Below are 17,659 nucleotides of genomic sequence, written 5' to 3' on the forward strand. Positions count from 1 at the left end.
CCAGGAATAGTAAATTGAAAAGGATGGGAGAATTAAATCAGCCACTTGTGCATCAGAGATCTATTGTAAAAGCAAATCTAAGGTGAAGTGACAATACAACGTTCAGGGAGACAAGGAAAAGTGACCTTTTTTCCATTTAAGGAACACCTGTTTAGGAAGGACCTGTTAATGAAAATATACCTGTTTGGTAAACATTCGATTGAGCAACCACCGAAGATACGAAATCAGCTCAAAACAGATGGAGCAGCAATTTGCACCATTTATTACCTCCGTCACCAAAGGTGGACGGAGGTTATGTTTTCACTCCCGTTTACTCTGTCTGTTTCTTTGTCTGTGAGCAGGATATCTCAAAAAGTTATGGACGGATTCGATCAAAAATTGGTGGACATGTTGGGTGTATGGCAAGGACAAACTGATTAGATTTTTGGGGAGGATCTGGATGTAGATCCGCTCTATTAGTGGGATACAAAAAGGCAACTGTTCAGCTTAGCGGAGGTACGTGCTCCATCGAGTGCCATTTTAGTTCTCTCCTGCATTCAATTTAAAAAAAAAAAAAACACTTTTACAAAATCCCAATTTTTTGCAATCTTCCCAAAATTTCTCAATTTTCAATGAGTCGCATTTGTGTCTGATCATTTGTGTAGGACGGGAAACATATTTTCAAAATTCTTATCGCTCAGCAAAAGGTCCAACTTCACGTTTTGTTGCAGGCAGATTAGATAAGTGAAGTCATGTGGTGTGACAAAACCGTAAAGTTTTGGTTTGGTGGCTTTGGTTATCGGAATTGTTGCAATTGCAGATTATAATTATTTATCGGAATTGTTGCAATTGCAGATTATCGGAAATGCGGAATTACTTTCCATCATAAGTGAATTTTGATGAAGTCTTGCAAACTAACGGAGTGCGTACGTATGGTGCGTGCGATGACATGGTAAATCGAGTCCTTGTTCGAGACACATTGTTGTTTGTGATATTGACGCTGAACAGCTTGGTTGCTCTGCACTTCAGAGCTGACATTCTTTGCCGATAGGTGATCTGATATAATTCCCCTCGTATTGATATTTATATCAGCAACTTAAGTGATGCTGAGTGTGACATTAATCACACAAACAAATCAATAATATACATACATCACGTGATATCAGTCCGTAGTCCATGAGGATAGTGCAGAGTAAGCACACATTCCCATGAGCTGTCGAGTTAGGAATTATTCCTGCCCCAACGACAAACTGCCGAATTGGTGATTCAAATCACAAAGTTTCCAGTTCCACTGATGAATATTAAGCTGGGTGTCCTGTCTGATAGCATTAGTTCCATCCATCCATTGGGATCATACTCTTTGCAGAGCGTTGGTGCTGCCGAAGCAGTCTCCTTGGCTATTGGGCACAATCCTGGACTGGTCGCCACTCCAACACAGGATACCAGCAAGCTGGTACTCATTTCGCCAACCTCGGAAGGATGACAGGCAGAGTCAACCCCACCTGGAATTAATTCAACAGCCAAGGGGGATTTGAACTCAGGATCCAAGAATCCCAAGCCCACCACCCTCAACATTCAGCCAACACCAGGCATCAACCCCATTGACTACCTGGTATTTGTGAGAATTCAATCTAATGCAGTTTTACCAAACTTTTTCTTCTTTTTCGTTCTTATATATTTTTTGAAGTCGAGGCTCAGAGAACAGCTACAGGGAAAAAAAAAATTTGCTTGTTTTTTTAAGGAATTTTAAAAAGGCTAGCATCGAAGACTATAAAATATAACCTGTAATAACACGTCTTATCCTCTTTTCTACGTTATCGCCAGTGTTTCTTGCGGTGACGTTCTGAGTGCAGAGGAGCAGCAGCAGAAACCCGAATCTGATCCAAGTTCCTCCTGATGACTCTATTGAAGTATTTAGTGAGGAAGATGAACTATATTTCCACAAGGGGGCAGAAGTTCATCCATCAAACGCATGATTTCATTATTGCTATTATTTAAATAACGGTCCAAATCTAAAAATAAAATGATCACTTACTGGTTTATTTTTTTTAGAAATGTGTTTATGGAGAACAGGAGTCGAGACTCGTGCGAGACTACAGATTTGACCGTCTCTTGCGTGTTCATGCGTGCTTTACGTCGACCGATGGAACACAGACAGCATTGCATCATATTCACTGAATGTTCCAGGAGATCAATAATGAGGATATGATTGAACCTGCGGCACATTGTCAGATTTAGCAACATTAATGGTTGTACTGGATAAACGACATGCCATTTGCCACTGTAGTGTGACATAATAAGGTCGAAAGCCTTTATTATTATTACCTTGCTTCGCATGAGTTATGACCCAAATACCTGTTACGCACAAACTGCATCTCAGTTTTGAGAACACTTAAATTTCTGTGATGAAATGATTCTGGGAAGCAAATGAAGGATGATTCAACAATAGGATATGCAATAATGTATTGAGTAAATATATTTATTTTTCGTTAGAGAACCACTAACCGTTCGTGGTATCGAAGACTAACGTGACTAACGCATGCGATTTATTTATTTAATTCCCTCCCCCCCCCCCCCCCCCCAGACATGGTGGTCAAGCTTTGTTGTACCGGTCGATATATTTGTATTTGGAAAGATATTTAAATGAAAGCAAAAAGGATGCATTTATTATATATTTAATGGAGGAACTTCTTTCCCTTGGTGATGAACATGGTTAATCTTCTTATCCAAAATGCACTTTGTTCCAGTTTGATAATTTATATCACAAGAAACACTACAGGCGATACAAAAACACACAAAATAGAGTAAAACGTGTTATATTTTTAAAAATTCATATCGCTGTTAATGTATTGACTGTCCGATAGGGCGATGCCGAGGTGTGGGTGTCAATTTGTTAAAGTCTGGGTTCGATTCCTGACCTGGCGATAAACGGAAGGAATGGTGCTTCGCTGGCAGGGCATCGCATCACAAAGGGTGCCGTCCCTTGGAAGGATGTTAAGCCGGATGTCCTGTCCGCTAACATTGGGCGGTGGACGTTAAAGATCAGATGGTGTCTTTCGCAAAGAGTTGGTGAGTTATGGCTGACATCCTGAACAAATTACAAATTCCTGCACAAATCACCATCGGTGAATGTCATGCCTGGCCAGCTTGTTTTGTGAAAGACTTGTGCCAAAAGTTTTGCTTGGCCATCATCACAAGAAAGTGGAGATAACTGGGTCCGTTAAAGCAGGAATAGTAGACACTTAATGCATGGAATTATTTTCCAAGGAGGTTGTTAGAGGTAAGGGCAGTGGACAGGTATAAAGGGCAGGTGGATTGGCACCTGGACAAAAAGGATGTAGGATGAAAACAGATATCGGTATAAGTGGCATGGTTGACTATGCTGTGTGATAAACGGTGGTTGTGGTTGTATACACATTTACCTAAGACTTTATGAAAGCTCGGAGGGTGGTGTAGCATGGGTGGGATGGGCCAAATGTCCTTTTCCTATACCATCTTTTCATTGTTCATTATTGAGGATCAAACGAGATTGATGTTTATCTTAAGCAGAGCCCTGAGAAATATAATGGCACAAAGGAAACTACATTTGAAGCACTGTTTATGCAAAATATACAGTCCTTACCTGATTAAATCTACAGCAGAGGCTGCAGGACAGATGGCTTTGTCCAGAGCTTCAAGCCAGCTCTGCCGGATTCCAATCGTCACAGCCGCGAAGGTGAATGATCCAGAATGAGTCTGCAAATACCGAGTTCAAATTCTGAACAATTGCTTAAGGTGCTGAATTTCGAATAAATAAATGGCCTGATATCGCTTGTTGAGGCTCGCGACTGATAAACTCTTATAGTAATCACTTTGGTGATTAATAACCAGGAATGGTTCTAATGAAGCGAGGAGGTTGACCCTAAACATGAACCAAAATTGGGAATTTTAAATATCGTCAATGTCTTTTTAGTCTCCTCTATTAGATCATCGAAAAAGAAAATGCAAGTGTAAAAATAAATGGTTCATTTTAAAAGTGATTGTGATTCGTTTTCACCGCATTCTTCAATTGTATACATGTGCAAGGTCAGCAAATTTGTATCGTACGTTGAAAGAAGAACCTACAAACGACCTTCAAAATGAACAGCCACACCTAACATTCACCCCTCCCCCCACCATACCTTTATTTGACCCCTTAAACGTTTTTTGTCTTCCCGAAAGACCCGGAACAGCAAGTTACCAAAATATGGTGAAAAAAATCTCGAGGAAGTTAAATAATGTATGAACTAACCCAATATGCAAATATGTCCCTTGGGTGAAAGACAATGAGAATGGAGTATTTTGTCATGTGGCAATCATTTTTGTTTTTAAACACCTTGGTATTTCAAATGCTGAATAACTACACAAGACCAACCTACAGAAACATACCTGACCGCCCATCTACTCACGCTGTGCTTCGACCCGTAAGTTATGGTGTGCTGAGGTGGTTACTATAACCTCACTTTAGTTCTGTGCTCCTCAACAATGATTCCTCCCTATTCCCCCCAAAAAATTGTCCAAACATTTATTAAACTAGTACGTGCCCGTATGTGCGTGGCCGTACATGCAAAAATAAATAAATAAATAAATAAATAAATAAAACTTTCAATCCGCGAGCCAGAAACAACAACCACACAGGCCATTTCTTCGCTCTCGCGTGCCCGTACGTGCGTGGCCGTACGTGCGTGGCCGTACGTGCAAAATAAATAATAAAAAAAAAACTTTCAAACCGCGAGCCAGAAGCAACAACCACACAGGCCGTTCCTTCGCTATCGCGTGCCCGTACGTGCGTGGCCGTATGTGCAAACCAAAAAAAAACAACAAAAAAAAACATTCAAACCGCGAGCCAGAAACAACAACCACACAGGACGTCCCTTTGCTCTCGCGTGGCCATACGTGCGTGGCCCGGAAGTTCGCATATTGCAGTTACGATTATTCGCAATTTAGATTTAATGGCCAATTATTCAATTAGCGCCAACGTATTTTACCTTTTCGCAATGTCATCGTAAGGAAAAACTTTTAAACAACCACACAGGCCGTTCCTTCACTCTTGTAAATGACGACTGGATTGGGGCATTGTGTTTATCTATAAATGCGCATAAGAAATCGATAAATTATCAGAATACGGTAAGTCATCACTATCCGGAAATCCGTGCGTTGTAACCCGTAATGGGGAACGCGGCTGAGGATCTCTTCCCCAACGGCCACGCCGACGCAACGTGTCCTGTGATTGGTAACTAAATGGCGCATTGGCCACGCCTACGCAGCAACGTGTCCTGTCATTGGTTGGTAAATAAATGGCCATAACTTGGGAAGCACTTGTCCAATTAATATCAAACCTTAAAAAGGCACATCCTCAGATCCCCAGCAATATATCTGGCAAGTTTCATTAGATCGGAACAGTGGTTGTCGAGAAACAGCGGTCACACATGCGCGCGCGCACGCACGCACGCACGCACGCACGCACGCACGCACGCACACACACACACACACACACACACACACACACACACACACACACACACACACACACTGCTGGAATTATAGAGAGATGCAACGACAATGTTTGGCAATTTTAATCCAACTATTAATTTGCAATTGGTCACTGGCCTTGACACAAATACAAATTTTTATTACGGAACCACGGCATCAAAAAGCTTCATATGTCGAACAAACAGTTTCAAATGGAACACCTCGCCGAGATTAGAGCATTCAAATTGCATCACAATGTGAATTGTTGCTCCTTGCTTGCCGGCTCAATGACAGAAGACGCCGGTTGCATTTTTGCCGCCTTCATCCCTACCCCGTTTAGAATGCCGTGCAGCACGGGCAACTTGCCAGTGATGATAACTACACAAGTTGCAGGTGTGATGAGGTCATAATGTGAAGATGTCATGATATTAATTTGATGATGTTCTAAGTAAGATGTGCTCAAATGGACCCTTAAAGGGGAACCCAAACGGATTTTTTTTTTACTTTCTGAAAACCATTCAGAATCATGAATCACGGTCTAATTTGAAGGGGACGACAAAATTGAATTTTTTTTGCCAATCACAACGTTTTTTTTTTTTGCCAATTAGCTCTCGTACGAGCCTCGACAGTGTACACAAAAAACAAATAAATAAAAAAGTAGGGGAAAAGCCCGAGCGTGTCGATTTTCCATTTCCCCAGCGACATCACAACCTGAAACCATATTGATCCGAACGGCGGTTTACATCGAGAAACAGTGCAGGTCGAGCTCAGATTCCGATTCCGATTCCGATTCCACCATCATTAGTGACTGTAGGTTTTCAGAATGTTGAAACTGATCTTTGGGATTTTTGAAGAAACTACTGGAAACAAAACTAGTAATGGAAACACTTTTGGGGTAATTATGGAGCTGAATCGTTTCGAGCCTTGTGCGAGCGATTCGGTGGAAGAAGATTCAGAGGATATTGTTGGGGTGATGGTTGGTGGGGGGATTGTGGGGGGACGTTGGAGGAGAGGTGTACTCATTTTTAGCTTCCTCGGTCAAATCCTCTCGGAAGTAGTAGATGATGATACATCCATACTTACTTTCTCTCTACAAATGGGTTGTGGTTCATTTGATTTGTAGAAATTTGTGTTGATGATAGATAATTATTTTCAGGTGCTCTTGTAACTGCCGGGCAATGGCAACAGGTATTTGATTCACTGCTCAAATCGTCTGTGTATATGCACTGCTGGGTAGACATGTTGTTACAGTTATGAGTGACGACTGCTTCTTCCGCCTAATCATGGGTGTGGCATCCTCTCTCAATTGTGGCAGATAACCACAATATCTAGCCATCTCTGTTGTTTCATAGCAATGCTCTGTAAAATGTTCTGACTCCAAAAGCAAACATTCGGTAGGCCCGATCCACACTCGGATATTTCTGGCAAACTTCGGATGTTTTTGGCCATTGGTATAGCATTAAACCATCTCGGTTTGTATTACTACAACCACCTTCAGCTTCCATCACAACATGGCATGAGACAGCTCACAACAGTCATTTAAATAAATAAACAAACAAACCTGGATGCTTTGGCAGAAGACAAAATGACATAAGCCAAACAAGCACAGATACAAGGATCCATCCATTGGGACCATACTCTGTGCAGAACATTGGTGTTGCCTAAGCAGCCTCCTTGGCTATTGGGCACAATCGTGGACGGGTCGCCACTCCGACACAGGGTACCAGCATGCCGGCACTCATTTTGCCGACGTAGGAAAGATAACAGGCAGAGTTCACCCCACCTGGTGTTAATTCAGCAGCTGAGCGGGATTTGAACTCAGGATCCTAGTATCCAATGCCCGCCACCCTCACCATTAAGCCACCACCAGGCATGCATATCAGGACGACGGTGAAGAAAGACACCCAAAGGACCGATTTTGATCGATCGCTGAATCTCGCCAATGATCAACTGCGATTTGAATGTGAAACAACCGAAATGTAATTGCCAGTTGGAAATGTGTTTAACAATTAGGAGAATAAATCCCACTTCCATTCAAAGTGGTCACGTGTGGACAGTCCTAGTTTCTGCAAACAAACGACGTTGAAAGGACATTTAATGAATTCATGGAAAAAACAATTTCCGCATTGTATTCTACATTGATAATAGAGCTTGGTGGTGGCTTAACGCCGAAGGTGGTTGCCTTAAGATTGTGGGGTCCAGGATTTGAGCCCCTGTCATGCCACTAGATGCCACCAGGTGGGTTGACTCAGCCTGTCATCCTTTCGAGGTTGGCAAAATGAGTACCAGCTTGCTGGTAACAAGGGAGGGGGGGGGCACAGCCATACTCCCAACAACAATACAACCAGCAGCCACAGGCTGCATGCGAAATGATGATCAACATCGTTTGTGTTTTTTCAAGTAGCTGATACCTGTTCACCTTTCTCATTTCTTACAACTGAAACGAAAACAACCAAACGAGGAGCGACGTTGAAAGGATTTATCGGAACGACATATTCACTCTGGTTCAAGAAAGGCGAAGGTTTCGTTGTCGTTTCTTGATATCTCAACTTAGACATAGGGAAATGAGCTTCAGAAACATACTTTGTGGATGTGTTCATTCAAAATAAAAAGCCCCTTCATTTGCTTAGAATCTGTAATATACGTGTAAAGGTCAGAGCAGTACTTTATGAGTGTACAGATTGTAACTATCCGCATGCATGCAGTTGAGGAACAGGTCATCACGGAAGAACCGTGACAATGACATCGTGATAGATATCAAGAATGCAAATTACAGGCTGTAATAAGTGGAACTATCTTGACACACGGTGGTAGACATGTTTACCTGGAATTTTAGGTACCTGCCTGCAGGCCAAGAGATATTGTTTTACTTCTTCTTCAAAAAAAACCACAAACACACAAACACACAAGGGGACTTTGAAGTGACATTAAACCCATCACTTAAAGATGTTCTGAAATAATCTTGGTGTGTGGCTCAGAGTTCCTCGGCTTGAGTACATACCTGAACTTGGAAACCATAGCTCCGTTGTGCTCCTTCGATGCTTCTGGCTCCAATGAATTCACGGAGGTCTACTTCTCCCTCGTGAATGGCAGTCTGTGTAAAGGTCACACTTTCAGAAGTTAACGAAGGTCAACGGCATGATGGGTTTCGGTTTATCGGTTTTTCTAACGAATATTTTACAAAATATAAATATTACGTCTGGGGTCATGGAAGACCAAGGCGACATAAGGTTGAAGGCAATGCACTGACAGTGCTGCAGGAGGATAACAAGAGGATGAGCGAACAGGAGAGGAGAGAGAGCAACCTGAAAGATGAAGAGGAAGAGTGATGGAGGGGATTGGGAGGGGGGGGATGTGTGTTAATGAGGATAAAAGGATCACAGGTAGGGATTGAAGAATGATGTAATATGGTTGGAGCACTGCTAACTTGACGTTTTTTTTTGTATACATAGGCAATCAGACGTTTCAGATCGCCCCCCCATCCAAAACCATGATCTTCCCTACCCTCATTAACCCCACCCAAACACCTCCTCCTTCAAATTTTCCAGTTTTTCCTCCTTGCAGTTTCCTTCTGTATCCATCTTGTCCACCCCATCCATCCATCGGTACCATACTCTGGACAGAGCGACGGTGCTGCCGAAGCAGTCTCCTGGGCTATTGGGCACAATCCTGGACAGGTCACCACTCCGAAGCAGGATACTTGAATGGCTCATTCATTCCAGCAAGCGGGTACTCATTTTGTCAACCCCGGGAGGATGACAGGCTGTCAACCCCACCTGGTATTAATTCAACAGCTGAGCGGGATTTGAACTCAGGACCCGAGGATCCCAAGCCCACCACCCAAACCATTAAGCCAACACCAGACATTGTCCACACCGTGCATCTTCTGTATCCATCTTGTCCACCCCCCGGTGCATACGTGTTTAAGTCCTGCTTTTACCTCCGCCACCAAAGGCGAAGGAGGTTATGTTTTCACCTCCTCTCTGTTTGTTTGTTATTTGCAAAATCAAAGATTTTTCAAGTATATTGGTCAGTCGATTTTGTTATTCTGTTTGTCAATCGCCTACAGGTCACAATTTTAAACCAATCATCATGAAACTTTACCAAGTTGCAGAGGTAGTCTCAACTGAGAAGCCCATTGATTTTGAGGTCAAGATCATCTTCAGGTCAAATTTTTTTAATCGTCATTTTTCATCTTATTGACTTGGAAGTTGAACCGGATTTGCGTATTGCGTCACTGAATTGGGAAAGAAACTGTTGAGGTCAAAAGGTCAAAGGTCAACTCAAGGTCAAACTTCTGAAAAATCGTCAATTTTCATCCAATTCTCCTGTTAATTAAGCAGCAAATGCGTCGTGCATCACTGAATTTGGAAACCAACGATTTATGAGCTCAAAGGTCAACTCAAGGTCAAACTTCTCAAAATCATCAATTTCAATCAGAAAAATAATCAATTTTCATCCGATTGACTTGAGCTTTGATGAAGAATGCCAATGTTAATCTTAATGAAATGGACAATTTGATGCATCCGTGGCAACCTTTGGAGAGAGGGGGTGGATTTTGCAAGCATCGTGCTCTGCACGACGTCTTTTTCATATTTGATGGTCTGTCTGTCTGTGTGCAGGATATCTCCAAAAAGTTGTGGACGAATGGAAATTTGGTGGGCAGGTTGGGTGTATGACAAGGAAGAATTGAATCAATTTTGGTGAAGATCCAGATCTGGATCTGACTACTAGGATTTTAAAAGTGATTCTTCACCATTGAGAGATAGGGCCAAAAATGATATACAGCACAATATCTCAAAAACTTGTGGACTTTTTGTCGTTTTTGTGGATATATCATTATTGTGGACGATATATCCACAAAATGTCGTTATTGTGGATATATCGTTTTTGGCCCTATCTCTCAATGGTGGAAAATCACTTATAAAGGGGGTGAAAACATAACCTCCTTCACCTTCGGCGGCGGAGGTAACTAGCATGGATGGACAGACAGATGGACAATGCAAACACATAATCCCTCTGGAGACCGTCAGCGGAGGCATAAAAATGGAGAGAAATGTGACTCCCTCTTTGCAGCCACATGTTTGTGGATATCAGAGGCACGTACCATTAGCAAGCAGCTTGATATTGCTTGTTATCGCTGGCCAAGCGAGCCAACCATTTTGCAAGCCATTGCGTTGCAGTGCCACCTTGAGCGTTTTGAATCAAACGAGCCGCTTGGAAAGAGGTAAGCAAGCCGCTTCATAACAGAACACGCCCCTGCAGTGTTCCAAGCTATCGCTTTACGAAGAAATTCAAATAGCCCAGGATTATTTAGTTAACCGATTGGATAATCTAATGGGACCAGATGTCCTTTACCATTGAACATGATCCATGCTATTTTATCTTTTCATCCCTGCTATACATTAAAACAACGGACATTTAACAACAGTGTCCTCATCCGCACGACTTCCATTTTCACGATGTCTCTTACCTCTTCTGAAACGGAGTCTCCGTAGAAACGTAAGCCATGGCGAGCCAAGACGAACCAGTATTTTTTCCACTGACGACAAAAAGGATAATAACAATGGTGAGATGGTATTTTGATGGAGTGTTTCATTATGGAGAACAGCGCGTTGTGGGTTTACATGGAAGAGCTTGTACATATATATATATCACATTCAATCACATGCCAACTCCAGAAATAATTTGAGCCTCAAAGCAAATCGGACAGGTGAGATCAGTACAGCAGTTTATATTGAGATGGTGCACTCCGATCACGCGGTTGTGACGGTGTGAGTGAGCGATAAAACTCTGTTCGTTGAAACCACAAAGCCGAGGGTGAATGAAAACAGTTCAAAAAGATTTATATTTACAGGATGTAAAAGGAAATCATAAATCCACATGGTATTAGCTGATGCTCATGAAGTGCAACTTAACAAACACTACTGTGCCTATTGTGAGCTCAAACAGGCTCAAACGCCATGCGAATGGAGGAAATATAGAAGCGTAACATCCGGGTCATCCCAGCATGCACTGACTCTCTCTCTCACAGCCGACACGGTGAGCGTGTGCTTACCTGCCCATTATTATCCAGCTTCAAGAGCCAGCCTTTCTTGATATTCAGTTGGTCAGGCTGTTAGGAGACAATGGAAATCCCAAAAATACTAAAGGAGTCCCGACATTGTCCTTACCCATTTAGTAATTTTCCACCACCGAAGCTTTTATTTAGCAGGATTTGCCAAATACATTTTAAAAGTGAGTTTCCCAAAAAAGCAAATGTATTGAAGAAATATGTCTTGTGGATGACTTGCCGTCATGAGAGCTTCAGAGGTGCGACGATCGAGCGACTTGGCACGCCGGTGTGAACCTAGTGGTCTTGGTGATCGTGTGTCCTGAAAAATTATTCCAAATATTCAGGTATATTACACCAAATTTCTTTGTTCTTACTACTCGTACTATGGATTATTACTACTCATACGCATCAATCTCCCGAACTGCCATGGCGTGTGTAATTTTTATGGTTTCTTCGCAACTCCTTGATATGGACACAGTGAGCATGTCAACATCAACTACTTGAGTCAACTAGCCCTTGACATGGACACCATACTCCTTGAGTCAACTCCTTGACAGGGACACCATACTCCTTGAGTCAACTCCTTCACATGGACACCATACTCCTTGAGTCAACTCCTTGACAGGGACACCATACTCCTTGAGTCAACTCCTTCACATGGACACTATCCTCCTTGATTCAATTCCTACACATGGACACCATACTTCTTGAGTCAACCCCTTGACATGGATGCAGTGTCCATGTCAACGTCAACTCCTTGAGTCAACTAGCCTTTGACATGGACACCATACTCCTTGAGTCAACTCCTTCACATGGAAACCATACTGCTTGAGTCAACTCTTCACATGGACACCATGCTCCTCGAGTCAACTCCTTCACATGGACACCATACTCCTCGAGTCAACTCCTTCACATGGACACCATACTCCTTGAGTCAACTAGCCCTTGACATGGACACCATACTCCTTGAGTCAACTAGCCCTTCACATGGACACCATACTCCTTGAGTCAACTCCTTCACATGGACACCATACTCCTTGAGTCAATTTCTTGACATGGACACCATACTTCTTGAGTCAACTCCTTCACATGAACACCATACTTCTTGAGTCAACTTCACATGGACACCATACTTCTTGAGTCAACTCCTTCACATGGACACCATACTCCTTGAGTCAACTCCTTCACATTGACACCATACTCCTTAAGTCAACTACTCCTTTACATGGACACCATACTCCTTGAGTCAACTCCTTCACATGGATGCAGTGTCCATGTCAATGTCATCTCCTTCAGTCAACTCCTTGACATGGACACCTTACAATGCAGCACTATATGACGATCAAAATAACCACTCATTGTCTAAAACAAATCTTTAAGTCATCAGCACTCATGTAGGAAGATGAGGCAATGTTGATGACATCTCCTTTGAGCACAATTTTATCGTGTCTACTGCTTTTAGTTTGAGTCTTTACTCAAGTACCTCGTCAGGTGAACCGCCTGTTCTGCCCTCACTGCTTTGTCTGTTATGATGCTGTCCCGATGGGTGCATGGTGAGCAAATGGAAATCAGGGTGATTCCTTGGATCATTGTGATCATGCCTGGAATCAACACACACAGACAAGTAAGCTTAACAGTACTTTCATCATTAACTCGTGCACCATTCTACTCGCAACCACATAAACTTAGTATGACAAATCCTTTTGCACAATGTATCTTGTACCACGACAGATCAACACACAAGCACAATGGACGGTTATTGGTCGAACAACCTAAATCCTCAATAATAAGGACAACATTAACCAAAGCACTGAAAAATCTTTGTAGCTGGATGGAAATAAGAACAAATCAACTTGAAGAAAAGGCCCTTGGCTCTCATGCTTCCACCATACCACATTTACTTTAGACCTGCATACTTGACACCTTTCCTGTTGTTCTGTGAAATGCTTCATGTCATGTCCATCTAATCTCTTCTCTGGGTGTAGCTAGGACAGAAATTCTCCTGGAGTACCAGCACACAATGGCTAAAGTTTTTTGAAAGTCACTATGGCATTTTTGTCCTCAATAACACGCATAGTATTCATACTTTACACCATACTTCACAAGCTTTCAATCTTCAAAAGAGTGGATTGAATTCCAAGTACCTCCAGTTATTATTTAGTCCACTCCGCCCGGGCCTTTCTGTAGGACGACCCGAGGCACGTGATCTTGTGACGTCTTGACCAGGAAGCACATTCCTGACTGTCTGGTCTTTCCGATCATGCGGTACATCTGCATACACAGCACAATAACATATCTCGGTTCGGGACTTGGCTATCACTTGGCTGTCAGCAGGTGACGAGCCTTATCAGCCGTAACTTATCCATCATACCCACAAGCAAACTTTTAGTGAGGAAGTGAATTCATACTTAATAGAGAATTGCTAAAATGTATTATGGACACCAGAACCCAGACTTAAACAGATTGAGAGCAATATTTCAACAAAGTTACCATTGTTGCTGTTTACACTGAGTAAGAGAGAAAGAAAAAGCTATGTTTTGGTCGGGAGATGAAGCTGACCTTTGCTTATGCTTTAATGCAGAAGTAACTGGAACAGCACTCTTCAACATCGAAACGTCGACCGATATGCCTCTGCCCACATTATTACATCATGATAGTACTTGTCCCAAGTTTGATTTAAATCCTTTCACCCGTTCTCAAGTATCACTTTTTTTTTACGACCTAATGACCTTTGACCTCTGGCTGACGAAATCTAATCAGTTCACCTTTGCATCATAATATATATATATTTACACCAAGTTTAGTCAGAATCCCATCACCGGTTCAGAAGTTAACGTGGAAACAATTTTTTTTTTTTAACCAAACAGGACCTCTGACCTTTGACCGCTTGACCCCATAATCTAATCAGTTCATCTATGCATTATACATACATGGACCAAGTTTGCCTAGAATCCATTCAGTCGTTCTTAAGTTATCGCGGTAACGAAAAAGCCATCACGGACGCATGAATGGATGGACAGACGGACAGCCGGATGGACAACCGGAAAACATAATGCCTCTTGCAACTTCGTCAACGGACGCATAAAAAAAACTTCCAGGGTTGGGCCCAATAGCCAAGGGGACTGCTTAGGCAGCACCAACGCTCTGCACAGACTGGTTCTGATGGATATATCACTTGCTATATTTCCAGTACTATGCATTTTATATCTGAGATTATTTTGCAAATATTCAGCAATATAACTTTCTACAAACTATGATCGATAAATCTGGACTCGAGACTTGCCTGGATTCCTGATTTGAACATCATATGAAATGTAATGGTGAATATACATCCTACACTACGTCAGTGTCAGATTCAATTGAAGACCATGGGGACCTCACATCTACTGCATTATGATTTTGTGATCAGTCTGTTTTTACAATATGTATATATTGATGGAGGAAATGGTTTCACCCGTCTGTTTGGCTGTCTGTGAGCAGGATATCCCAAAATGTTTAGGACTGATTTGAACTAAATTTGGTGGGCAGGTTGGGTGTGTCAGGACAAATTGACTAGAGTTTGGTGAAGACCCAGATCTGGAATCGGATCCGAGAATTTTAAAAATGCGATTCCTCACCATTGAGTGATGGGGCTAAAAACGGCATATACAGTCGCATGATATCTCAAAATAACTTTATCGATGGATTTGGACGAAACTTGGTGGACATGTTGGGTGTGTGACGAGGACAAATCTTTCGATTTTTGTGAAGATCTGGATCACGAGTATTCATTTCATTTTGAAAGTGATTCTTCACCATTGAGAGATGGGGCCAAAAATGATATGTAGCACAATATCGCAAAAAACTTGTGGACGAGTTATGACAAAACTAGGTGGACGAGAACAATTCGATTTTTGTGAAGGATGCAGATCCGGCCTATTGGTGGGAGATGAAACATAAACTGTTTAGTTTGGTGAAAGTATGTGCTCTCCCGAGTGCCGTTCTCGTTAAAGATGTTACTTGTCCTTCTGAGTGGCTATTCGTCGAGCCATATGCAAAAAGAAGATTATCCTTTTTGCAAAGCTATATCATTAACTCGAACCTAAGACCGCTGGGATTACATGAAATCAAAACATCTTGCAACAAAACTAAAAAGGATAAAACTCATTCGAAAATTTTGAAACTTCAAAAAAATCTAGTGGGTGCTCCCGCCCCCCGGGATAAGATAGACTCCATGTCATGAGATAAAGGAAGATGATTTGTATTTCCGACTACCACCGAAGGTGGCGCTGTTTCCGCCGCATGTCAATTTTGGAGTTCCGGTGACATCCACATTTGCTCCATTACAGTAAGGTTCCACCCTTCAGGATGGCCCACAATATGATGGCAGCCTTATTTTCATTGCGGGATGGTAAACCGGGGTTGCTAGGACTATATATATCCTGAAAAGGAAGCGCAATCATCGATCAAGAGATTCTTGCGGAAAAAAAACTGTTCATTGAATCGATAAAAATGGCGACTTAACCCCCACATCTCAACATAACAAACGAGTATAACGGTCTTCATATTCCCTAGGAGGAAGGCGTGAGATGCTGTAGGTAAAAAAGTGTAAATGAACGAGCATGAATGATCTTCCTCCTCACCATAACTGTAACTTTCTGTCTCTTGCAGAGAGCTGAGATTCTCCTTTGGATCTTGAGCTGAGATTCCCTTCGTTTCATCTCCTTGAACCAATTTGTGCCGGTTTCCAATGATGGGGCCCGCGGAATGTTCATCTGGAGTAACGTGGGACCTCTGCGTACATCGTGTGCGAGATGGAGGACAATTAAGCACAGAAAGATCACAATACAGCAGTTTTTGGTGTTACATCATGTGGTCAAAAATAAAAATGCAGTTCAAGGTTTGGAACTTAAATATTTGCTTTTCCTTCATGGAGAATTAATGTCTTTGCCTACCATGAAAGATAGAGGAGAGAGCAAGGAGGTTTAAAAGCAAATTGATTGGTGTTTTGATCGTTTCTGTTATAAAATATAAACAAGAGCGAGAATTGCTTTGCAATACATGTCCCGTACCGATGTGTATTTTCTCAGTCCAAAAAGGGCATAACTCTGAAAAATAGACAAAACGCCCTGAAACTCGAACTTGTGATGCACCTAATCATGATAAAGCAATGTATGAAGTTTCAGTTGGATATATTTAAGGGTATGGGAAAGAAAGTCTGAAAAACCACAGGTGGGACGGATGGACAGACGGACAAACAGACGGACGGACAGAGGGAGGAGAAACCTACAGCCCCCTCCGGTGAAACTAGTTAGGTCAGATCAGGTATGGGAGCATGTGCCAGAGCAGCGCGTCGCTGCATCCACTTTCCGCTCCACTCCAGGGGCCTCCGTGTGGCCATCCCCATCTCCTTGAGATGCCGATCAACCAGCTGCAACCATGAGGCACGTGGTCGGCCCATTGGCCTCCTCCACTCATGAGACCCTCGCTGAGAGAATCTGGTGAGCAGGATCAGCGGCAGAAAAAACGAGCTACATGTCCATTCAGTAGCAGGTGACGCTGACAAACTATGCTGGCAACAAATCTCATTTGAGTCTCTCTCAGCAACCGCTCGTTGGACACAAAGTCTGACCAGTGATTGCCAAGGATTCTCCGAAGAGAGATGGTCGGAATGGAATTAAGTCTCCGTCTCAGATCCCTTGGTCAGAGTTCAAGTCTCACATCCATAGAGCAAAACTGGAAGCACCTAAGACCTGAAGACTCGGACTTTCGCCCTGCTTCACGGGTACCGACAGCACCACACACAATGATCCAGTAAATCCATGACTCCCAGGCCCGACACAGACGTCTATTGACCTCTGACTCAGCCAGCAGAGACATGAATATCACCTGCCAAGAGAAGTGAATCTCTCTGCGACCTGAACATCCTCACCACAAACAGGTACAGATAAGATAGCAGCATCCAACATGTCATTGAAAGCTTGGATCTTAGTTTTGACCCAGGAAACCCGAAATCCCAGCGGCTCTGACTCCTCATTCAGCACCTCAAGGGCCCCAAAAGGGATATCTAGAGCCTCCACATAGATGATTGCATCATCTGCGAAATCAAGGTCTGAGATCTTGACTTTCCCAAACAATGCACCGCAGCTTGACCTT

General features: G+C 42.6%; 1 protein-coding gene across 4 annotated transcripts in view; it reads right to left on the reverse strand.

Annotated features, from left to right (window-relative positions):
• The window catches only part of LOC147021150 (uncharacterized), a 163,329-nt gene that overhangs the window by 62,795 nt on the left and 82,875 nt on the right, over window positions 1-17,659 (reverse strand). For all 4 annotated transcript variants that reach the window (XM_085890987.1, XM_085890989.1, XM_085890988.1 and 1 more), the window contains 8 exons: window positions 16,147-16,297; window positions 13,669-13,795; window positions 13,008-13,125; window positions 11,763-11,843; window positions 11,528-11,584; window positions 10,943-11,011; window positions 8,471-8,563; window positions 3,602-3,714 (listed from right to left, as the gene is read on the reverse strand). In XM_085890987.1, coding sequence (XP_085747113.1) covers window positions 3,602-3,714; window positions 8,471-8,563; window positions 10,943-11,011; window positions 11,528-11,584; window positions 11,763-11,843; window positions 13,008-13,076 — 482 coding nt within the window. In that variant the 5' untranslated portion in view covers window positions 13,077-13,125; window positions 13,669-13,795; window positions 16,147-16,297. The remainder of the gene's footprint in view (window positions 1-3,601; window positions 3,715-8,470; window positions 8,564-10,942; window positions 11,012-11,527; window positions 11,585-11,762; window positions 11,844-13,007; window positions 13,126-13,668; window positions 13,796-16,146; window positions 16,298-17,659) is intronic.

The sequence above is a fragment of the Eptatretus burgeri genome, chromosome 8 (assembly GCF_056783735.1).
Source record: "Eptatretus burgeri isolate ZD-2024b chromosome 8, Ebu_testis_v1, whole genome shotgun sequence".
Classification (NCBI taxonomy): domain Eukaryota; kingdom Metazoa; phylum Chordata; class Myxini; order Myxiniformes; family Myxinidae; genus Eptatretus; species Eptatretus burgeri.